Genomic DNA, 25,197 nt, shown 5'->3' with positions numbered 1-25,197 from the left:
GTTACAAATTATTAATCATGCCATTTCCTTTTTGGAATAGAATATTAAAATTGTCTGAAATACAACAAACAACAAGTTAGATAACTCAAAGCACAGCACTATTCTTGAGCATCAAGAGTCCCATCCACAGTGTCCTGGTTGCTTTCCACTGCTGTCAGTGGAAACGTTGTCAGCAGACGTTGCTATACTTGACATTTAAAATTAATGGACCGATGTCATCGTCCCCTATCACATGCTGAGTTTATCCACATCTGTCCTCCGATCTATGTTGCACAGAATTAAATTCAGGTTGGCAGTTGTACAGTAACCACTATTAAAACAAGCTATGTAAATCATTCTATATGCAATGCAGAATCATCACACCACAGGTTTTACTAAAAAACTAAATGACTTCAAGAATTACGTTTCTCTCAATTTATGAAAGTACCTTCTCCCTCTTTGCTTATGTTTGTGGGCGCTGTTAGAGGCTGGAGCGGAATAATTATGTCATCCACATTGGTCCCTTCTTCCACATGCTTCTCAGAGACGTGAGACAACAGTTCAGATTGATTTGGTGAAAATAAGTTACAAAGCTTACACATGAAGATGGAATTGATCCCTGAAAAACAAGTTAAAAAGAGGAGTTAATATTTCCAAATTTAAGTTATTTACAGTACCACTAGTTATTGAGATTTCAGTTCAGCTAACATAGTAACTATCAGTAACATTAATACACTTAACAGACAGTAATGAGCTGAAACAAAGATGGTTACACCACTAAATGAAGATATTCATAGTAAATCCCAAAATTAATTAATTCAAGAAATGGGTAAACTTCTACCCAGATATCCACCTGAGGAAAAAAAAAAAACATCTGGCTCAAGTCTTAGAAATTTTCTAAGAAGACCCAAAAGGAAGCAGAATAGATTAAGACCTTTTTTTTTTTTTCCTTTCAAGCATCAGACAATGTTACAATTTCATATTTTTTCAAACACACGATAAAATTATGTAAGACATTAAGCCATTGTCCAGGTTTGATGAGCATCACACTGGTAGAAATGCAAAACATTTTATCTTTCTCAAAGTAGCTCTGAAATACAGAGAAGCTGGGCCCAAAATCTTGATTCACCTTCATGGATCTCACTGTTCTTTGCTACATGTACTTCACCTTTCCACTTACTTCACCTAAGTAAGTCTACATCTCTAATTACCTGTGTAAGTGCTGGAAACAAAAGAAGGTTAGATAGAATTAAATGCCATAAAAGATAAAAGGAAACTTTTCCTTCGCTATACTATTATAAAATAAGTATATTTTATTATAAACATGTCTTTGATGTGTCACTTTTGCCTTAGCACGCTACTGTGAGCATGCACTGTGAGTTACACATGTGAAGTGCTTGGTTTCAGGGGTCATTATCCCTAGATGTGGCTCTACCACTAATTGAAAAGCGGGGTGGAAGGTGAAAACATCTGCAACACTGTAGACCACAAAATGTTGCATCATATGACATTCACATCTATGCAATCACATCATCTTCCTTTCTCCTGGTCATTCACTTCAGAGCTGTACAAACAAAGTTTTTTAATCTTTTATTGAGATATTTGAAAAAACGATCAGGCCTCATCTTGACCCATCTACATGGAGAAAAATGGGCAGGAATAGGAGGAAAGTTTGAGGAGGAGGGGAAAAGTTTTTCTCTCAAACCAAAACACATCATATCGGCCTCAGAGGCAATATTAACATTTGACATTAATAAAAACATCTAGTAATTCATGTGCTTTGACATACAGGTTCTATGAAAAACTCCCATTCATTGAAAAAAAAAAAAACCACACCTAACCCACTAAAAACCTTTGAAGCAGCAGCAAATGAAGAATTTCATTAAAACTTTTTCTGGTCAATGCTTTAAACAGTTTTTGGACAAAACTTCATGGGGTTGGTTTGTTTGGGCGTTTTGTTTGGCTTTTTGGTTGGTTGGTTGTGGGTTTTTTTGTTTTGTTTTTGATTCGCTGGTACTAGAGCTGTGATATGAAAGCAAAGCCTCAAGACAGTAACTAACTATAAAGAAGGGTGAAAGTTAATAATTCAGAAAAATCCACCTACATGAAATCCACCCACTTTTGGCAGAGTTAATTCAGAGGACTTTGTTTGCTTTCTAAAACCACTGTCATTTGTTTTAATGGTTTGATTTTTCAACAGTCCGTGATTCCCTCAGTGAAAAAAACAACCAGGAACCAATTTTAACAACACGCTTGTTCTTCAGCTACGTATATAAAAACTCCAGACCCAGAGATTGCTTTATATTGTTCCTCTCTCCTCTGCCTCCCTAAGGAAAATGAGGGACATAACATCACTGAAATCAAACTGGAACAGCCGATGCTATTTGAGGTACAAACCAAACCACAGATTAGCTGGATAAATACAGCAATAAAGTGACATTTTGTGAACTCTGGGATGAGTCAGGGGTGAAGAGAACAGGGAAGCTACACTTTGGGACCTGTTTTCAAAGCAATCCCAAGCAAAGATCACTACCCCTATTTAATACTATTCCCTGTCACAACACAGTAGTTATGTAGTTCACCCCACTCAAGAAAAATCCATCTTTAAGGTGTTCTCACTGTTAAAAGTTGGCTCTCTTTTACACTTATTTGCACCTGAAGCTATAACAAAAACATCCTCATCTTCAGAAATAATACAACTACCTCAAAACAAAAAGGCAGAATATGCTTTCGTTTCTTTTAAAACACCTCTGCAGAACAACCCAAATACTGTTTCTGTTGTTTGAAGTATACTGTATGCAACACAAGCACAGCTATGTGAGATGTATAATACACTCGAGGTGTTCTTAGGAACTCGGTAGGGTTCCTGCTCAGGCATTCTGCTGTCTTGAGCGCACACACATTTCTGCTGTGATTGCAGCTCGCTTATAATGGAAATGTTCCTCTGAATCAGTTCCTTTGAACTAGTTCTGCTCTAGTTAGTATTATTATTTTTTTTAACTGAATGAAGCCCATTATTGACTAAGTAGACGACAACTGTTCTCTCAACATGTAAACACCCATTTAAGATTCACACTACAACACTTACGAGCATTGACCCAAAGGTTTAACTAACACTAAACATTTAAATTCCATTATTTAAACAACACTCCTATTTTGAGGTTTTATTTGCCATTGTTTTTGCTTCCTGACCTGCTAGCTGTTTTCCATAAAAGTTCAGGCTCACTGCTTTGTGTGTCGTGTCTCATCCTCCACCAGTTCTGACTCACACACTTTATCCTTCATCCCTCCCAGTGAGGACGTGGAGAGGGGCAGAAGAGCAAGAAGAATCCCCAAAAGTCTGTTCGGTTGTTTAAAGCACCTGATTACACAAATCCTTGTTTAAGTCTTCCCAAGAAGAATTCAGGATTCATGGGAAGTACTAAAACCACAAGAAACCATCACACAGAAGTAACGCTGGAACAAAACCATGTGGCAGAGAACAGGGTTAATGAAGGTGCACAAAGCAGCAGAACACACGTGTGATTTGCTCGGAGGTGAGATGGAAACAAAACCGAGTAAAGAAATGATTTTCGAAAGAACAACTGAAAAAGGAGGTCATAAAGCAGAGGATGAACTGTGCTGATCGCAGGCCTAAACAACTAGATCAGGAGTAAGCAAACGATAATTGATTAACCAGTTGCTAATTAGGTGGTGTAGTAATAGAACAATGAATTATAGTCAATTAAGTGTAAAAATCAAATAAGCAATAAGTTAATTAACTATGCAGGGAATCAATGATTAATTAGTGAATAATTAATTATGTAGGAAACCAACAGAGCAGTTAATTAGACAGCAATTAAATATGCAGAGAAAGAAAGGAACAGTAATCAAGCATACAGGTAAACAAACAACAGAAGTTTCAGCCAAAACCCATTTGGAACATTCTATTCACTAAACACGCTTTGTATTAATTCATTATCTTCAGTTTGCCCATATAAACTGTGCTAGGTGTACACTGAAATAAGTTATTTTCTTCTTAAATGGAAAAGTAGCACATTAAGCGATAACATAAGTGAAGACATAATTTTTTTCATAATTCTTCCAAAGATCTCAAGGTATTTCTTAATTATTTTTTTTTCTTTATACTAACCAAAAGAGATTAACAGATGCTACTAACAAACAGCAAATTTCAGACTAGGAAGCAGCCTCCCTTATTCCCAATCCTCTTCACAAAGCATAAAACAGAACCCATCCCGTTTTGCTCCAAAGTTGGAGGGGGAAGGGGAGAAAGGGGAAGAAAGAAACACTCATATTAGAGAAATCACGAAAATTAACAGTGTTTAAGGGAATCAGGTAATGCATTATTGACATATGTACTTTTGATCATTGTATGACAAAACCTAGTCTAGAGTCAATTTTAATTAATGAAAAACTTTCATTTTATATAAAAGTAGGCTAGGGGTTGGGTTTGGTTTTATTTTTAAATAAATTATTTTCATAAGTCACACACAACAAGGGAAAAAAAAGGAGATCATCCATCTGTATTTTTATACCATAAATCATTCTAATATACCTAAAGCTTTTCAGGACTCTTTCAATGCAGACAATATTTAAAAACTTATGTAACAACTGTTGCAAAGCTTTAGAGGCTAAAAGTAGCTAGAACTCCATAGTTAGATGCAAAAATAAAAATTCACTGGACACCTATTGGTGCATGGAACAATGAAGTTATTATCCAAAAGCATCATCCTCAGTAAGCGTTAAAAAAAAAAAGTATAGAAAAGCCGCTGCTATTTATGACCATTAGAACAGCAGCAGTACAAGCATCCCATGTTCAAAACAAACAAATTATCTCTACAAAAACCAGCAGACCAGAGAGAACAGAAAGCTATTTCAGGGCTTCCTCCATCTGAACCTGAACTATTCTGGATAGAAAGCAACTGTTTTTTGGGGTTTCTTTTGTTTGTTTGTTTTTAATTCACCATCATAGGATGACTATGGAGATAAAACCTGCAATACAGAATATATTCAATCAAGGAACAGGAGCACCTGAGCATGTCCATTCTGACTTTCAGCTGCTAACTGAAATCAGGAAAATTTAATTATCATTAGTTAAATGCCACAAGCATTTTTTATTTTGACATTACAAAAGAAAGTTATGGTAATGTTGATAAGAGGATGCATTCCTGCAAAAGCTAAAAGATTATACTAAAATCAATACCACTTAATATGGTTTTATGGAAACCCTAACCATATACATTCAGCATTTTTTCTAACAAGGCCACAAGTTCAGTTTATGAAGTAATCTACATCCATAGAGGCTCTTGGACATTACAGGGAGGTACACAGTATATAAGATTAAATTACACTGAATTTTGTGAATGCTTCTGATTAGGAAACAAACTGCATTTTAAAAGCTACACAATACAAATATACTAGGACAGAGAAAACAAAAGCACTCGTTCAGGTGCTCGGGACATGAATGCAGGACCGTGCTGTTGTGAGCAGAACTAAGCAGATAGTTTCGTATAATCCTAAGGGAACGTTACATGTTGAGAAAAAAAAATACAGAGGAGCAGCGGGCTTTATCCAACCCCAAAATTAAGAGATTATGAAAATGTTTTTAAATTAAAGATGGAAGGGTAGGTGACAAGTGCGAAAGACCATAAAGATCCAAGTGGCTCATCTTATAGTAGTAAAATCACAAAGACTGCTTTCAAATGAAGGATAACACAGAAGTTAGTAAAATTTTAACAGAAAACAAAGAACAGTTGAAACAAGCTGTTGGGTTTGTTTTCCATTTATTTGTAGTTGCTTTTAAAAAGATAAATCTACATAATACTCCAGTAATGCAAGAAACTGAATAAAGTGACAAAATCAGAATGCCTAGTCTAGATTAAGATTATTGACAGACTTGCATTCAAACAAGCTTCTGAAAAATAGTGTTGCAATGGCAGTGGGACACTATCACTTCTAAATATGGAGGGCAGAAAGAGGGATGTATTGTTTGTGAAGCAATGCCATCTGTTAGAAACAGCTCAGGGTCTAATCTGATTAACAGGCTTTTTTAACAAGCAACAGAATCCCCAAGGACTGAAATAGTTACGTTGTACAGAACAGCACAGTGTTGGGACTACATGAGCAACAGTGGTAAGAATCACTGTGGCACACTGAGGGGAATAAAAGAGGTTACAGAGACAGAAACAACAATATATTGTAGGTTTCAGTTACCCTTATGGAGATTGGTTAAATAATCAGGTAAGGACAGGGTACCAGGATTAAATGTTTAAACACCATCAAGCAAGAGGTCAGGGAAACCATAGGAGAAGAAACAGTTCTCAACTTTATCTAAAGTAGACCACAACTGATAAAAAAGCACTCAAAAACCCTATAAGAGAGTGATAAAGGCCCAAAAAGCATTTTTAACAAAACAAAAACAAGCCACAAAAAAAAAAAAAAAAAAGGTTTAAAGAAGAGTTAAATCATTGAAAGCAGCATGAAGACTCATTGAAAGGCATCATATTTGATACTGATCATCAAAGGAGATTTTACAACAGGGAAGAAAAAATCCAGCACAGCTCGATAGCAGTGAAAGGAAGCTTTTGCAGAAGAAAACATCTATAAAAGTTAGAGGTTTTGTCAAACGAGGAAAACAAAAAAAGACTGGAAATTGTGACAAATTAAATGTGAAAACACAGCAAGACAAGTCGATAAGGATAATATTATCAACTTGAAGAACAAAAAGCAGAAAGCAGCATTTGTTTACAAAGACCTCAGGCCTGCCTGAGAGCCTGTGTACTAAAAAGTAATCTGTGCCTGAAAAGACCCTTCAAAGAAGGTGAGCCCATAGCAAAACAAGCTTTTCAATTTGCTATCACTCTATAAGGGTTTGGAGAGGTTTTCTATTAAAGATCTCCCAGTTCCAGTAAATACTTAAAAGACAGCCTCAAAACAAAGCTAAGAGCTGTACTACTTAAAACCAAAAACATACAGTTCACAGTCCCATGGAACAGATGGTCCTGTAACACACAGGCATATAAAAATCAGAAAATATTACTGCTGCAAAAGTCCACACTTCCATCTTTGGATATTGTTCCTCTAACTTGAAAAACAGAAAAAATAATATAATAGTAATAATAATTTTAAAATAATTCTTAAAAGGTACAAAGATAAGGACAATCAATAACATCGCACAGCTGTATATGAGAAACTGTTAAATAAATCAGAATTTTTCTGCCTGGGAAGGATGGAGCTGAGGGGCCAAGAAAAGGCAAAAAGTTAAATGTAGAACTATGAAATAATGTGTGTCGTAGAGGAGGTGAGCAGCAAATGATCCCTCTAAAACTACTGTCTGGTCTTTTCAGTTGATCTCTCCCTGCACTGGGAGAAGCAGAGAACAAGAGAGGGATCAGTTCTTCACATAACTGTAAGACTGGAACACATCCACTTCGAGTTCAAATTCTTGGAGGTGAAGTCTCTCCAGAACTAGTAGGTGGAAAGATGCTATTTGAGGCTCAGCAAGCCCATAAGAAGGGCTAAGAGTACTCTGGACGTGCTTACCCTGTTCTTATACTTCTCTATTCAGACATCCATCACGAGTCACTGTTAGAGACACGATGCATCAGGCACGCCACAAAATTCAGATCCACAATATTTATGCTTTCTTAGATTCCTTCTAAGTCACAACAGCACTGTGTAGACTTCCACACAGGTCAGTTACTGTAACATTCAAATATTACAGTATTTTACCATATAAGACTACCTCTGAAGATCTCCAAATATTTGACATAAAGACATCATAAACTCCAACACAAAGGCAGAGAAAGAGATTAGTAAGAGGCAAGAGTTCTGCTGTTTACAGATCAATTTCAGATGGTTATACTGAATTACTGGGAGACCAAATATCCATGTTATACTGACCTGCTTCAGAGTTATCTCGGCTATTACCAGAAACCAGAGCTTGCTTTGTGCCACATGATGAAACAGCCACCCCAAAAGGAAAAGGGCACAAGGGTCTTATCTCTCTTGTCTGAAGTGTGTTCTCACACTCTCACCATAGAATCATAGAACAGTTTGGGTTGTAAGGGACCTTCAAAGGCAATCTAGTCCAACCCCCTGCCATGAGCAGGGACATCTTCACCCAGATCAGGTTGCTCAGAGCCCCGTCCAGCCTGGCCTGGGATGTCTCCAGGGATGGGGCATCTACCACCTCTCCGGGCAACCTGGGCCAGTGTTCCACCACCCTCAGTGTAAAGAATTTCCTCCTCATGTCCAGCCTGAATCTCCCCTCCTTTAGTTTAAAACCATCACCCCTTGTCCTGTCCTAACAGGCCCTGCATAACCAAGCATATTGTATTTAACCAGTTTGTTACTAGACTTGTCAAAAGAAACTTGAGTTTTAAGCTACTGAAATTTAGGTAATGAAAGCAAATAAAAGCATACGTTTGTTTGGTTGGTTTTTTTTTTCCTTTACACACATCAGCTTTACAAAAGTTCCTGAAAAAAAGTTACTCCAAAACAAGATACTGCCTGAACACACTTATCTTGGCTAGAATATACAAAATGCAGAAGTGGATTAAAAACTAGGAAATTAATTTACCTCAGCAGTTTAGAATAATCAGTTTATCAACCCTATAAATAAAGTGTCTTTCCATCATTAAAAAAGCACCTTAATATAGACTTGCAGTAACACTTTAGTTTTTTTTTTTTAATGTTCTAAGATTGCCCTCATGTGGCTAAACGCAACCACTGCAGAAGTTACCACTAAAACACAACCGCACTACCAGAGACACCGAAAACCCTTGGAACCCCTCGAAGAACAAACACGAACTATGTGATCAGCCATTGGCACCATGATGCCTTGGCTGAAATGCTTTGAACCTGATTTTTAGAAGCACAAATATGGGAAATGCATCTGAAGTCAGACGCGGTTTAGCAGCTGCAATATCAAACATACCAGACACTCATGAAACTTATGGGTTCAACTACACTCAGAACAATTTTATTAATACAAACATGCTTGATTAAATATGGATTAGTAGCAGTAGTAGTTGTAGTAAGATAATTAATTTCTTATCTAAAGTTGGAACAGGCAATATAAAGCAGTCCTAAAACGTTTCTACACTAGCACATAAATAACACACCACCTGTTGGATATTCTGCTGTTTAGATACAAGTTATTGCCCTGATAGTGCTGCTCTTTTTGGCACAAAATCCTCTTCGAGTTATAAACTAATTGTCTGTAAATAATCCACAGACCAGATAAAATAACCTTGTCTTCTAAATATCAATTTAAATGTCATCTCAGGGAGTGACAACCAGAAGCCAAAGTTGAGTACACAGCGTAATTAATTAAATTATTGCAACATTTCACAAACTTGTACTGCAAGGAACACACGGGTATTGTGAAATGCAAAAAGCACACACACACACAATATTACTGGGGCTACCACGACTGCGTAATTTTACTTATACTTGGAATTCCCATAGAAGTCGGGCCAGTGTAAGGTACACAGAATCATAGAATGGTTGGGGTTGGAAGGGACCTCTGGAGATCATCCAGTCCAACCCACCTGCTAAAGCAGGTTCACCAGAGCAGATCACACAGGAATGTGTCCAGGCGGTTTTGAATGTCTCCAGAGAAGGAGACTCCACAACCTCTCTGGGCAGCCTGTTCCAGGACTCTGGCACCTTAAAGTAAAGAAGTTTCTCCTCATATTCAGATGGAACCTCCAGTGCTTCAGTGTGTGCCCGTTGCCCCTCATCCTGTCATTGGGCACCACTCAGGGCAATGGAAGCACCTGACTTCAACCTATCTCCCTTCTGCAGCTGAACCCTAAGGCTCTTGAGCTAAACCTGTTTACGCGAGCTGTCAAAGAAAAGCGCGAATGTTTTAAATCCAGATGCGCATCAGTTCAACACAAACAGCAGGCTGCCGGCAGCTGCTCTTTTCCAGGTGCTCCCCGACTCTCTCCTGAACCGCAGCGGCGGGTCAACCAGCCGGGGGACCCCGGGGACCGCGCTGGGGCTGCCGGCGCCCTCGGAGCCCCCAACCGCGGAGTGACCCGCGCGGGTCCACGACACTGCGCTGGGGTGGTCCCTGCACCCCCACACGCCCATGGCGGCCGCGCCCTCCCTCGCCTCCCCGGCCCCACAGGTGAGGGGCTCCACAACCCCCAAGACGGCCGGCAGCCGCTGCCACCATCCCCCTTCAGCCGCCAGCCACGGGAGGGGAGCAACGGCCCGCCTGCCAGGGAACTACTTCTCGTGCGGATGGAGCGTCATAACACGCGCCGCCGGAACTGCTTTCTGCCCCCCAAGCCAGCGCCGGCGCAGCGGTCAGAGGATCCGTGCGCGCTCCCCCGCCCTGCCCGGCCCCGCTCACCTGCAGCCGCAGCCTCCATAACCGCGGCGGGGACGGGACCGGGCCGGACGGGGCGGGGGAACTGCCGAGCGGGGCGGCGCGGCCTGGCTAATAAAGGGGGGAGTATGGGGGGGGGGAGGGGAAAAACAAAAATCACTTTCGCGCCAGCGGGCCGTGCCGAGGCCCCGCGGGGCTCCCCCTTTGGTAAAGAAAATATTATTTTAACCGGTGTGGGCGGCGCGGGGGGGGGGGGGAAGACCGGCCGAGCGGCGGGTTATGGCGAATCTGCCGCCTCCGACACGGCGGCTTCTTCCTCAAGCGCCGTCGCACAGAGAGCGCGAGAGCGGGGAGGGGCGGGGCGCGAGGGCAGGGTGCGGGGCGCACGCGCCGCCCGGCGGCTGAGTGGCGGCTGTTGAGTGCGCATGCGCGGTGGCGGCAGCGCCGCGCTGCGGTTCCCAGTGCCTGCAGCCGGTATGTTCGGGGTTCGAATCCCGGCGGGACGCGGCTCAGGCACATGGAGACTAGGGGGTTACACCTCCCGTCGCGGCCCAAGCCGCGGGTGACGCGGGGCTCTGCCTGCTAGGGTAGAGTTTTCGTGCCTCTCTGCACTGCCGTGTCCATGGCCGCTGCGTCCCTGTCCCAGGACCCTGAGAGGCTGGGACTTTTAACAGAATCACAGTGTCAGGGATTGGAAGGGACCTCGAAAGATCATCCAGTCCAATCCCCCGATGGAGCAGGAACACCCAGATGAGGTTACACAGGAAGGTGTCCGGGCGGGTTTGAATGTCTGCAGACCCCGCTGGGCAGCCTGTTCCAGTGTCTGTCACCCTCACTGAGAAGAAGTTTCTTCTCATATTTAAATGGAACTTCTTGTGTTCCAGTTTGCACCCATTGCCCCTTGTCCTATCATTGGTTGTCACCGAGAAGAGCCTGGCTCCATCCTCCTGACACCCTTTACAAATTTATCAATGTTACTGAGGTCACCCCTCAGTCTAAGCTAAAGAGCCCCAGCTCCCTCAGCCTTTCCTCACACGGGAGATGCTCCACTCCCTTCAGCATCTTGGTGGCTGCGCTGGACTCTCTCCAGCAGTTCCCTGTCCTTCTGGAACTGAGGGGCCCAGAACTGGACACAATATTCCAGATGTGGTCTCACCAGGGCAGAGCAGAGGGGCAGGAGAACATCTCTTGTCCTACTGACCACCCCCCTTCTAATCCACCCCTGGTACCATTGGCTTCCTGGCCACAAGGGCCCAGTGCTGGCTCATGCTCATCCTGCTGTCCACCAGGACCCCCAGGTCCCTTTCCCTTACAGTGCTCTCTAACAGGTCATTCCCCAACTTATACTGGAACCTGGGGTTGTTCCTAACCAGGTGCAGCACAGCTCGTGCTGACACTGCCCATCGATAGCCAAGACTTTTTAATTCATGACCAAAGAATACAAACATGTATCTTAATGAACCTGATACATCTGCATATTTAATAGCAGATAATTAGGCCAGTTTGGAGGGAGTCCAGCAGTGAGCTATCAAGATGATGAGGGATCTGGAGCATCTTGTGAGAAAAGACAGAGAGCTGGGTCTGTCTGTTCAGCCTGGAGAAGAAGAGAGGGAATCTTACCAGTGTTTACAAATATCTCAAGGGTGGGTGTGAAGGGCATGGACCAGACTCCTTTCAGTGATGCCCAATGACAGGATGAGGGGCAATGGGCACAGACGGAAGCACAGGAGGTTCCATCTGAATATGTGGATAAACCTCTTTCCTTTGAGGTGCCAGAGCCCTGGAACAGGCTGCCCAGAGAGGTTGTGGAGTCTCCTTCTCTGGAGACATTCAAACCTGCCTGGACACCTTCCCGTGTGATCTGCTCTAGTCAACCTGCTTTAGCAGGTGGGTTCGACTGGATGATCTCCAGAGGTCCCTTCCAACCCCAACCATTCTGTGATTTTGTGAAAATACAATTTCCACCGTATTAGTAATTACATAAACAAACATTGATAACTTCTAGTTCAGGTGGGTATTTAGCTTTATACCTACCCTGTTTCCCCAAAAATAAGACCTACCCCAAAAATAAGCCCTAGCATGATTTTTCAGGATTTTTGAGGATGCTCAAAATATAAGCCCTACTCCAAAAATAAGCCCTACATACAGTTAATGAAAAAAAAGTTATATAGTGTCCAGGCAGCTATACATGTGAAAAAAAGTAATAGGTTTTGGAGAAAAAAATGATATAAGACCCTGTCTTATTTTCAGGAAAATAGGGTAAGACCATAACTGTTTTATTTATAAGTTTATTTTTCAGGAGTTTTGCATTTGCCTTGGAGAGCAATGTACCAACATGTATCAACAGTGTTGAAGCACACTATTTTTTTTACTCAGCTCCTAAGTTGTGTATTTGGATATTATTTCCTTAGTGTTTTGGGGTTTGTTGGTTTGGGGTTTTTTCTGATAGCTTGACAACAGGTAATTCCATGATGCTGCACAACTAGTGCCACTGGAATACTCAAATGCTCACTTCTGCTTCATGGTTCTGTTATGTTGCTTTTCTCCTTTGTTTCTATGCTAACGGCTGAATACCCATTTTATCACTTTCACTCTTAAATCATCATAAATGCTGTATGCATTCAATATTAATGAATTTAGTGTTGAATTCCATAATGGCTGTTACTGTAGTTAATTTAAGTACAAATGAGTGTAGCAATTTCATTATCCTTCCTAAACATTAACAGTATTTTTTGTCGTACTGCAGATGTACTCAATTGAGTGTAAAGAGTAAAAATTGTGAAAACAAGAATTAATTTCAGTATTAATTACAGTAATAAACCTAAATAATTTCCTGTTGTAAGAGAAATAATGCACACATGTTAACTGAGAAACAGCTTATACAAACAGTTTCTAAACACCACTGCTTATATCTCATTGTGACAATTAAAATTCAGCCACAGGCATAAGGCCACAAATCCTATATATTTCTTGATCCAACAAAACAGTTTTTAATCTGGAAAACATCTATGTGATGACTCACACCATAAATAGTGACTTTAGTATCTCAAACCTGATTCACTGCAGTTCAGGGACTGAGCTGTCTCTGCCATTGCTTGAGCGTTTTCTGAGCATTCTGTATTCCACTGTGATGGTTATCAGCCCGGTCTTGGTGATGTTCCTGCCGTGGGAGGAGCAGTCCCTCTACCACCTCTCCAGTTCAAAAAGGGTGTGGGGTAATGTCTGCAATTTTCATCTACTTATTTTCTAGCCTTCTCTGCCAGGTGCTGAAATAATTAGGATTTTTGTCCTAACAACCAGCCTTACAGTTTTACCCCAGGCTTTATTTTTGGAAGAGTCTTTTGGCCTGGTCAGAAAAATCCATCACATATAAGGGCTATTTGAAGCAAATGCCCTTAGATCAGCTATAGGAGGAGACAGAATCATAAAATCATTTAGATTGGAAAAAACCCTCAGGATCATCAAGTCCAACCATTAACAAACTGTTAACGACCTGCAGCCCTGTAGTCAAAAGGATGGCGGGTCCCTGTTTTTTCGCCTACAACTACCTGAAAGGAGGTTGTAATGTGGAGGGTGTTGGTCTCTTCTCCCAAGTAATAAGTGATAGGACAAGAGGAAATTACCTCAAGTTGTACCAGGGGAGGTTTAGATGGAATATTAGTGAAAAATTATTCGCAGAAAGGGTTGTCAGGCATTGGAACAGGCTGCCCAGGGAAGTGGTTGAGTCACCATCCCTGGAGGTGTTTAAAAGGCGTTTAGACGAGGTTCTTAGGGACAGGTCATGGTTGGACTCGATGATCCTGAGGGTCTCTTCCAACTGAAATGATTCTATTGTATAACTCACCAGGGCGCATAGGAAGCAGCGGTCAAGGCTCTAGCAGGTTTGGGAGTGTGGAGATGTGTAACAGAAACCTTGAGTACAAGTGCAAGCAGAAGCAGCTGAAGAAGGGCGTGTGCTCAACAGGTCATTGATACCACAGCGTGTCTACGTGTAGCTCCTCAAGACACCCGCGTCAGAAGGCTGAGGGCAGAGACAGCACCCAGAGAGGACATGAGACAGGAGATCAGCAACGTTGCCAATGATTCGGGGTGGGGCGAGATGAATGTGCAAAAGATGAAAATTACTGTCAGCTCCTAAAGAGCACAAAAGACCAGACTCGCCAATCAAGGAACTGGCATGTACTGATAAGGCTAATGGCCAAAACATTGTGGCAAAACCTGTTCATCCAGCCACAGGAGGGGATACATTCAGTGCAGCGAACTGCGATTTCCATATCCATATCAAAGACACGCTGAGGAGCCACAGCCCAGGCCAGCTGGACGTGCTGGGGCGGGGGGGGCACAGAGCTCCACCTTCTGATGCACCCAGCATGGCACGAAGGGAAAAGCTGAGACCCTTCAACATGTCCCGGGACTTGTCAATCTTTCTCAATCACCCCTTCCTCCCAGACTTTTCTCTCCTTCACAGTAACACCTCCACAAAAGACCAAAAGTTACGCAAGCAGGCAACCCAGAGCGCTATAAAGGCCCACCTTATGCACCCACCATCCTGGGGACCATTCCATCCACCACTCTCACCACATGAACTGAAGACAACACCAGAGGACACCACACATTGCTGGACCTGAGTCTGCAAACTCCATCACACATAAAGCGGAGCCATAAGGGTAGTGAAATCTTTCTTTTCTTTCTTTCCCATACTTCTACCTTTTTTTGCTTTCCCTTTTATAAATAACATAGTAACATAAGATTTACAACCCTGCATATGCTGCAAACTTTTTATGTTTACCAATCGAACCTACAATAATGTAAATCCTTCTGTCACTGAATCATATACCATTTGTGCCAAACTGCAAAATAAAAGCCTTTTATTTGCAGACCTTAAATACTGTGTGTGTTTTCCAAGCAAAGGGGAACCATGACCCTGAGTCACTTCTCCCCCCACTCATACCTGAGGGCAGGACGTGACAGGAACAACCAGGAGACTTGATGGGGACTCGGTGACCTGTGTCCCTTGTCCTTCCTGTCACCACAGGTAATTCTGGATGGACTACCTGAACAACATCCTTGGTGCTTCTGTGTGTGAAAGTGCAAATGCGAGGAAGTGAGTTCATTTGTGTGTAAAACAAAGTCAGCTCTCCTAGCTGGTGTCAAATTCTGCTCTGGTACACAGATCCAGCCAAGAAGGGCTTGGCCAGAGCCCGACTGAGTCCTTGGGCCCCAGCAGAAAGACTTGAACTGAGCAGCTGTACTCTGCCAGTGTTCACCCCACCAATATTCCACTTGCTCAGAATGACTTGCATGAGATCGCTTATACAGAGACATGTTGTTTAGAATTTACGTCAGGGACCCAAACACATGGCAGAAGGGAAGGAAAACCAGACCTTTCCAGAGGCTGTGGTCACACTGCTGAATTACTTCGTTTGTCTTCACTGACCTGGATGACAGAGCTACATTACAGCAGAGTCACACATGGATGTTCTGACCTGATGAGAAGCAACATTTAGGAGTTTGCCTTTGTCTTTAGCTTGCTGCCTTGACTCACCCTCTTCACCTTCTGGACTCCTACTTCTAGGACCCCTTTTTGCCCCTCTTCCCATCCCTGTTCACTACTACACCTACCAGCTTCTGGAGAACGTTTTCTACTAGGAGCAATAAAGATGAAAAGCACATGCATGCTCAGACACTCACCACCCACGAAAGGCAGGGATTGTGCTCTTTTTAGGACATGACTAATATTCATCCTTACCTCAGCTTTGAAAGAACACTTTCTTTTCCTTGAGTCACCAAGCAGGGTGGAATCTTCTGCCAAGGAAAGTGCTTTTCCCAAGTCTTTCACATAGTCAGAACCACTGGTAGAGCATCAATATGAGACGTTGTTTGTTACTTTTTACATGCAGTTATTTAATAAGTTCTGATTTGCACCATCACAAGCTTGTGTGGCCAAATTAATAAAGGCTTGTTCTTTACAAAAGATGAAAAATCAGAGCTGTAATCTCTGAGCTTTGGTGTCTGGACTAGTCAAAATGTTCTGGGAGCTCTGTCAGGAGAGAAGAGCTGGGGTGGCCAGCCAGGTCACAGAGCCAGATTAAAGCAAAGTGTTTGCAACTCTGAATCACAATTTCCACAGCTTAAACAAAATATCCAGTTCTTCCAGAAATTCCACTGTGTGTCATCATATTAAAACCCACACGACTCATCACCAGCATGAGTTCAGATGCACCGCACACAACAGCTGATCCAGCTGACAGGGTGACCAGCATCAGCTGTAAGCGTCCTCTCAAACTAGACAACAATAGAAGACGCCAAAATACAAAGGAGTTCTGGCGGTATCTTCTGAAAGCAGGAATAACTGTTTACAAATCTTGAGTCAGTGTGATCTCTAACTCATTCCTTCCCTCACCTCAAGAGAGAACCTGATCCACATCTGTTTACCCATCTCATTTTGACCTAGTTTCCTTATTAGCTAAATTCAAGGTCCACTCTCTACCCATGCATTCCCTGTCTGCATATCTCCTTGTCTGACCTCTTCTGCTGCCTTGCAGCTCCCAGTCCCAGTTTTCAATGGCAGAAATATCTTTCCTATTTTCCTCGAAGGCTCTTTCCAGGTACTTTCTGCAGTTACTTTCACCCCAGTTTCCCTCCAGCCCCTTGCAGATGAGCTCCTGCAAGCACAAGTGCTCATCAAATACAGCTACTGGTTGCCCTTCTTCAGCCCACTGAGTAGTTCCTTGTTCTAGCTTCCTTGTTTAGCCAATGTCAGTTGTTTTCTCCTTAACCAATTCTCTCATAATAATAATGAAAAACCCTACAGAGTGCTAGAGAATGCAAAGTCCACATATAGAGCAAGTTAAACATTGCATAGGGCTTCAGCCTGCTGCTGGAGCTGGAGTCCCTGAAGAGACTGTAGATGCCCTCAAGGAGGGCACAGCAGATACTGGCTTCTCCCTTTCCCAGTTACATGGTTTGGTTTTATTCACAAACAGGAAAAGCACTTTACTGAAAATGTGCATTCACAAGTTGCTTAACTGTTCAGTAAGTGTGGTCCCACAGGATTAAAGTTGTAAAATCAATAAGAAATTAGTACTGCCTTGCACAGCTCATTTCCATTTGGTTTTGCACAGGTTATTTCTGTGAATCTTTTAACATCACAGTCACACACTGGATTTGTGCAGCATCTCTGACTCATTCAGCATTGGTCATGGACCCAACCTAGATATGAATTAGGGCTACATAGCAAGGGGATTGTCTGTATTTATTACAGAAGCTGGAAAACACAAAGAAGTTAAAAAGGGAAATTAAGACTAGATTTTTTAGGAGGATACGACTTTTCCCAAAGAGCTCCGTTATGATAAAGAAACAGTGTTCATTAATTACATCTTCCTCCTTTTCTGGTTACTTACCATGGCATCTTGCAATGTGCTTTGAAAAATATCAAGTATTTCTATAGCTGAAATTTTAGGCATCTATGCTTAGATGTAATAACTGCTTTTAAAAACCCTCATCCTAGATGTCTTAAATTTAACATAGAAAGTTAGGGAGACTTTTTAACCTTAACTTCAGTGCATCACTTTCCCTTCTTTGCCAACAAGCATTTTGTGAAAAACTGTTTCTGTTGAAGAAGCAAATCAATAAAAGTGCCCTATAAACACCCACAAGGAAATTAATTAAGCCACAGGGAGAACACAAACCAAGTGCCATTTAATTGCCTAAATGAAGCGGTAGCCCTGTGAGAGAAAACAGTAAATTATGTGATCACAGACCTAAGGCTCCGTGACAACAAATATCAGCAAGAGGATAAAAAGAGAAGTATGCTGGCAGTCTTGACTTGGGCACTGAAATAACTTCCAGTGCTTGACTTTCCAGACTTACTGATTTTAATCATAATACCAATATCTTTAATAGAAAAATCCTTTAGCATTTCCTGAAGTAGAATGCATAAAACATACTAACAGAAATGTCCATTGCAGTTCTTTACTAATCCAAAGAGTCCTACAGTCCATACGCACTTCACTCCTGTGAGTTTACTGCACTTGCTTGTGAACAATTTTTTTGAGAAGTGCAAAATTCTCACAGAACTCATAGTGTTGTTCTCCAATTTAATATTTTTTTGAGGAATAGTTTGACCAAAAAGCAGTTCAGAAAGCCATAGTAGGTATATTCCTACTAGAGATGAGTTCTTTTCCCTCCTTTTGATTAGCACATCAGGAACTAGGATTTTGTTTTCCCTAACATTAAGAAACACTTTATTGAATGTAATTAAAAGAATAAAACATGGACACGCAAAATTCTTATCCTTTCATGTAGTTAAACATATTGTAATTTAACATAACTGGTCTTTGATAGAATTGTTCTTTCAAGCTGATGTGTTAATACTTATTAGAGTATTTGCTGCTTGAAGCCCCTCTTCCACAACACTGAATGCTTGCAAACAAAACTACAAATATTTCCAAAAATATAAATATTTACAAGAATATTTCCCAGTGTTTGCTAGTACTACCATAACATACATTTTAGTATTTTGAAGTCCCTGCATGTCACTTCAATTTCTATTTCTTGTCACTTCTATTTCGGTTTCTAGAGATTGTCCCGCTCTGCTCTGCACTGGGGCAGCCTCACCTGGAGCATTCACTGTGTGCAGGGCTGGGGACACAGGATAAAAAGGATATAAAGCTACTGGAGAGTGTCCAGAAAAGGGCTATGAAGTTGGTGAAGGGTTTGGAGAAGAAGCCATATGAGGAGCGGCTGAAGTCACTTGGTTTGTTCAGCCTGGAGAAGAGGAGACTGAGGGGAGAGCTCATGGCAGCTACAGCTTCCTCACAAGGGGAGGAGGAGGAGCAGGGACTGAACTCTTCTCTTTAGCAACCAACAACAGAACCCGAGGGAATGGCAGGAAGATGTGCCAGGGGAGGTTCAGGTTGGACATTAGGAAAAGGTTCTTCACCCAGAGCTCTGGTGCTGGACACTGGAACAGGCTCCCCAGGGAGGTGTCACAGCCCCAAGCCTGACAGTGTTCAAGAAGAGACTGGACAACGTCCTCAGACATACGGTGTGAACTGTGGGGTTGTCCTGTGCAGGGACAGGAGTTGGACTCGATGGTCCTTGTGGGTCCCTTCCAACTCAGGACATTCTGTGATTCTATGACTTCCCTTGGGTTATTTTGAGGACATAAACCCATTACAGACTGCAAAGATTCAGGCAAAGCTTGGCCTGTTTCGGTAGCTTCGCAGTGAAAGTGGGCGGCAAACCCTGTTATCCTACAAGGATCCCCTGAAACACATTTCCAAACCCCACACTCCAGACATTCTCTCAAGTAATTCCCGCTTTACAGCCCTGCCATCAGACATGCCAGTTCCTCAGTCATAAGTCCAGCCATGTAAAATATGAACGCTTAATTCCAGGTTTAATTTCTTCAGCACAAGGTGTTATAGTCTCCTGGTGTCAAAACTATTCAATGCTCTTCCCATTCTTTTTTCACCCTGAGCTGTTCAGACCTCCTTGCCATCCAACTAGAACTGTTAAACTCTACCCCACTTAGTGCTCTATATCCAATTTGCAAAACAATCTAGATACAAAACTCGTTTAAAAAGAGTTGTTTGTGACCTGGGTTAGTTCTCTCAACCACCCCATGGACAACCGCACTGAAACAACTGAGCAGACAGGAGAGAGAACAGTTGTGCCACTGTGCATTGATCCATAACATCTCTTCTTTAATTTTAGTCAATTAAGCAGGTTTTAAACCAATCAGTGCAACTATCAGCTTTCATTTTACCCTATAGACACAACCTGAGTTCATCAACTTTACCTCCAACTCAGAGACCTGAGCAAACTTGTATTTCCATGCAGGGAACGTGTTTCATTATTATTTTAAATAAAAGCACCGTTGTTTAATGAGAGCAAAGACTAAAGTGTGTTAAGTAATTAAGTAGTTCTTCCTGGGTTTTGTAAACTGTTTTTCCACTAAGGGAAAACTAGCCATATTCAATAGTAGATAAGTAGTAAGGTAGTTAAGGTAGATTCTGGGAGAGGACATGAAGGAGCAAATTCTCAAAGTATTTTAAATATATTATTTAGGATATATAATTAAGCTAAAACACCCAAAACAACAACCAAAAAAAAAAAACAAAACTGAATAAAAATATGGGATTCTTCCAAAGAGAAGCTCAAAGCACTATATTTATCAAAAATATTAGGTGTTTAAAGAGAATTTACCTTCACCTTCTTGTGAATAATGCTGCCCCTTATCCCTGTTCAGTTTGATCATCTGCGTGGCAAAGTCAGTCCACACTAGACAAGCCTAAGAGGAACTTTCCAAGCTATTCAGCACATATTTTTTAACTCACTCTTATTTTCACATTGATTTCAAAGGGAATATAAGCTGCTGCTGTGTACTTTTGGAAGTCCTACTTGAAAATGCAAAGGAGATGAATACTCAGAAATTATAGGTGATTGTTTTGCGACTAGTTTTATGCTTGAGATAGGAAAGTTGTTATTGCTTTAACGTAAATGCTTCATTTTTTTTTGCACAGTATCTGTCTGGAGTAACTGTATCTGCTTGTAATTTTTATCTGCTATGTTTAATGTGGAGTTCTCTATTTAGGTCTGCATAATTGCTGTTTTCTTGTTACAGAACATTAACTTTATGCTTCCAGTAACAACTTTATAATGAAAATGCTAATAAAAATGGGGCAGTGCAAACTACGCATTTACAAATCTCTCCAGAGCTTAGTATAAGGCTTATCATAATTCTTGTCATCTCAGGATTGTATAGTCTGCTGATACTGATTACTCCACACAGTTAATTTAAAAATTATCTCCTGCAGGCCTAAGAAAGAGGCAACAATTATAAATAACTTCAGTAAAAAATACATACATACTGGAAATGCTTCTAATAAACAGATTCTATGTTTGTTAGTGTAGCAATATAATCACAGCAGGCCTTACAAATGCCCTGTATTAATCACATTTCTGCGTGCAGGTTTATACTGTTTAATCCTATTACAACTGTACAGAATGTTTTTCCTTTGCTAGGTGATGTCAGACTATCTGGAGACAGCAGACACTGCAGATTTAAATGGTGATTTTCCATGTTCTTTTAAGGACTTTTCGATTGGGAGTTGCTTTCTTACACAGGCTCCTATGAGACAAGAAATTATATTTAAAATATGAAATGTTATTATATACTGTTTCTTCAGTCTAGTAGTAAATGAACATCGTGCAGCTGGACTGAGATAGAAATGCATGTGAGAAAGCAAACTTTTCCAGAAGCTTTTCAAAATGTAGCGCTATCAAAATAGAAGGTTATTTATATTAATGCCGACGTATTAAAAAAGCACAGAGCAACATCCAAAGAACACCTTGATTTCATTCTCTGCACGATCACCGTAATTCAGGGAAAAGGGAATATGTATGTACCAAATAGAAGAAGTAAATTCATAGCAAAAATAGCATATTCTCAATACCTCTAAGAGATAGTGGATCTGAAAAAGGCACAAAGGCAGGTGCAGGAGACAGACGTCTTTGTTATCGTGTTCCTGCTGGGAAAGTTGCCACAGCTCTCACTGAACCATGAGCTATTTATAGGGTAGTACAGTGAAGAGGAAAAACCAGCACCAGTCGCGCTCGTTTTGATTTATTAACTCCACAGTAAGAATTTGACAACCACGATATACTCAAACTGCAAACTACACAAATCTGACAGTTCCTGCGTGATTTGTAGGTTTTTGATTTGATTAGACGTTGCATCATATGTTTGGCTCCAGCAGACTGCTGTTCTATTCTTAATCTTCATCCATTTTCTGCAAGATTATCGTGTCATTAAATACTTCATACCTTAAGTTCCCTCCTAGGAAAGGGAGAACCAACACCACTACCTACATAAATAATTTTAGTTTTCTGATTAAATAATAATACATATATATATAAATTTTACAAGCATGCCCAATTACCCACATTCCCTTTTCCACATACACATTATTTGTGCTACTAAAATGCGTTTCTCAGACTTTACCATTGGTGTTTTTTTTCCTCAGTCAGCTTAAATAGAATATGATACGTCTCCATCTATCCATCAAGCTCAATGGGAAAGGCAACCGTAAGTTCGTTTAGTAATCATTGCTTCATTACTAAAAATGTTTTAAATTTTAAAGAAATGATCCACATACATTACTGTATCCCTAGGACTTTCATCCAGAGAGGGAGAAAGGAAAAGTAATAGGGATTTCCTTATAAGCAAATAAAAGACATTTTGTTTATTGGAAAATACCTGTTAGTTATAAAAATGCAGTAAAGAATAACCACTGTTAATTATACTCCAACAGTTGTCATTCAAATACATGCAACGGAATGTTTTTAAATCATGACCACTGCTCCTTCTCATACAAAATTCAGGTAGTCTGCAAGTGTAGAACACTATTCCTATTCTTTTAATTATATTTTTAATATAGAATGATAATTAAGTAATTATTTGCGAAAAGGAGGCTGAGGGGAGACCTTATTGCTGTCTACAACTACGTGAAAGGAGGATGTAGCATGGAGCGGGGTTGATCTCTTATCCCAAGTAGTAAGTGATAGGACAAGAGGAAATGGCCTCAAGTTGTGCCAGGGGAGGTTTAAATTGAGTATTAGGAAAAAATTCTTCATGGAAAGGGTTGTCAGGCATTGGAACAGGCTGCCCAGGGAAGTGGTGGAGTCACCATCCCTGGAGGTGTTCAAAAGGCATTTAGACAAGGTTCTCAGGGACATGGTTTAGTGCCAGAGTTAGGTTAGGTTATGCTTGGACTTGATGATCCTGAGGGTCTCTTCTAGCTGAAATGATTCTATGATTCTGTGAAAGCATTTCCCATTCTTGGGGACTGGAGATGGAACCTTTCAGTGTCCTCAGCTCGTAGTTAACACTTACTCACATTTGAAGTCAAGATGCTGGACTTTGAGCAGGAGTGCCTGAGGCATGGGCACACTTTCCACTCCTGGATCTGTGTGGATAAGCGTACTAATGTATGGAAAAAAATCTGCAGCTAAAGTCTTCAGAGCCTGTCTGCCTGCAGCTTCTCCAGGTCTTCAGAAGCACCCAGACCTCCCCACTGACTGCAGAAGGAGAGCGATGGGACTAAGGTGACCATCTAAAACCATCTTGAAAGGAGCACATGCCCACTAATGAAACAAGGTAAAAAAAATTAAGGTATCTATCTAACTTGTGCAGAGCTGGTGTCATTAATTTGCTCATTAATCTTTGCATATTACATTGCAACTTCCACAACTATCGCAGCCTGATAATTCGCTCTTTGACATAATAAATACTGATGACAGGAAAACAAAATCTTTAAATCCTTAAAAAGGGAAAAAATGTACAGAAGTCCTTTTTCAGAGTAATATTGCTTGACTGGCAAAAAGTCCTATCACCACTATTCATTGTTTGCTCCTTGCAAGGAGGAAAACACACACACTGCACAGTGTTTGTGAGTGTTTTAACCAGAACCCCTCCATCTCTCTTACAGATGAATTTTGAAGGTAGCGCAGAAATCACACCCCAAAGTGTTTTAAGGAAAATGGACAGTTTCACAATTTTCCTAAATTCACAAATATTGCTCATCTTTCGATTATTCCAGCTACTAAGATGTAATGGTAATACCACTGAATTGGACAGGCTACACGAAGTCCACATTAACATAAGATGACTTCATTTCTCTAAGCTCTGTCTCCTAGGGCTGGCAGAGGCTGCCGTTAAACTCCTCAACTGGTATAAGCTGTTCTAATTTCCTTTGCTATTACTCCTTCAGTTTAAGCGAATATCTTCAGGTTTCATATCTCAAAAACAAGCAACTCTGTGTTCTGTCTGGGATTGTTCTTTTGACCATGATACCAGGAGTTTCCTGGTCCAAGAATGATTGTATTTTTTTTCCTTGTCCTGATATAAGTTAAACACACTCAACCAGTTTTTAACTCCACTGTTCTAATGAGACAATTGCTCAAATGGAAGGGTTAAAGAAAGTAGGTTTTGCAACTTGCAGACTTTAATATTCCCCCTATTTTTGGAGTGTTTTCCTGGTGTTTTCTGTTTTAACAATGAGTGAAAAATGAAGATTTAAAGTTGTATCTGTAATTCTTTCTGCCTCACTTATCTTTCTCTGAAAGAACAGCACAGCTGCATAATATGTGAAGTGTAGTCCCTGAAAACCATCTGCTCAGTCTACTTTCATTAGTGCACCACATCAAGGGTTTTGGTTTTTGGGGTTTTGTTTCTGGAACACAGACAAAAATGAAATGTAACGTTTAACCATTACTTAAACATCTAACAAAAATACACAAGTTCATTTTACATGTTTGTTCAGGGAAGCTATGCTCATAAATTAGTCATCCCTTTCATATCTCAGCTGTCAATTTTACAAAACTTTTTTATGATTTAAACCTGCTTATGTATTGTGTAAACTTCTTGTGCTTTTTAAGACTGTCTACTTTTGCTTATATTTAGTATCTACAGATATATTCTGAACCATAACTGAAGCCTGATTACAGTCGCAATCATATTAATGAAAGCCAGAGGAAAATGAATCAGTGAAATCACCAAGATGTAATGGAACTTAATGGAGTCAGAATCTGGCCTTCCATCACGACAACTGCAGATCGATTCTGCAGCAAAAGCAACCATCAGATCTAATTAACAGATGTGAGCTATCACTGAGAACAAGGCATTGGAAGCCATTAATTTAGTGTGACCTCACTTACCTGTTTTTCTAGTGGAAATGCTGCAGCTCAAACATAAATTCAAGGAAGTTCAGCAGTGTAGGATTTCCCAGTATCACATCTAGATGCACTGGGGGAAACCCATCTGAGGACCCAACAAAACCTTCCCGTACCTTCCAGTTCCCACACACTCA

At 40.9% G+C, this 25,197-nt stretch overlaps 1 protein-coding gene across 2 annotated transcripts in view; it reads right to left on the bottom strand.

Moving 5' to 3' along the window:
- Positions 1-10,532, bottom strand: part of ZFAT (zinc finger and AT-hook domain containing) — a 91,427-nt gene extending 80,895 nt beyond the window's left edge. For both annotated transcript variants that reach the window (XM_082045824.1, XM_082045825.1), the window contains exons 1-2: positions 10,346-10,532; positions 428-598 (exon numbers count right to left, since the gene is read on the bottom strand). In XM_082045824.1, coding sequence (XP_081901950.1) covers positions 428-598; positions 10,346-10,364 — 190 coding nt within the window. In that variant the 5' untranslated portion in view covers positions 10,365-10,532. The remainder of the gene's footprint in view (positions 1-427; positions 599-10,345) is intronic.
- Positions 10,533-25,197: the final 14,665 nt, after the last annotated feature.

The sequence above is a fragment of the Streptopelia decaocto genome (genome assembly GCF_964273445.1).
Source record: "Streptopelia decaocto genome assembly, chromosome: 2".
NCBI classification, from domain to species: Eukaryota; Metazoa; Chordata; class Aves; order Columbiformes; family Columbidae; genus Streptopelia; species Streptopelia decaocto.
Note: the sequence above shows the minus strand (reverse complement) of the source record. Positions and strands in the feature narration are given on the sequence as shown.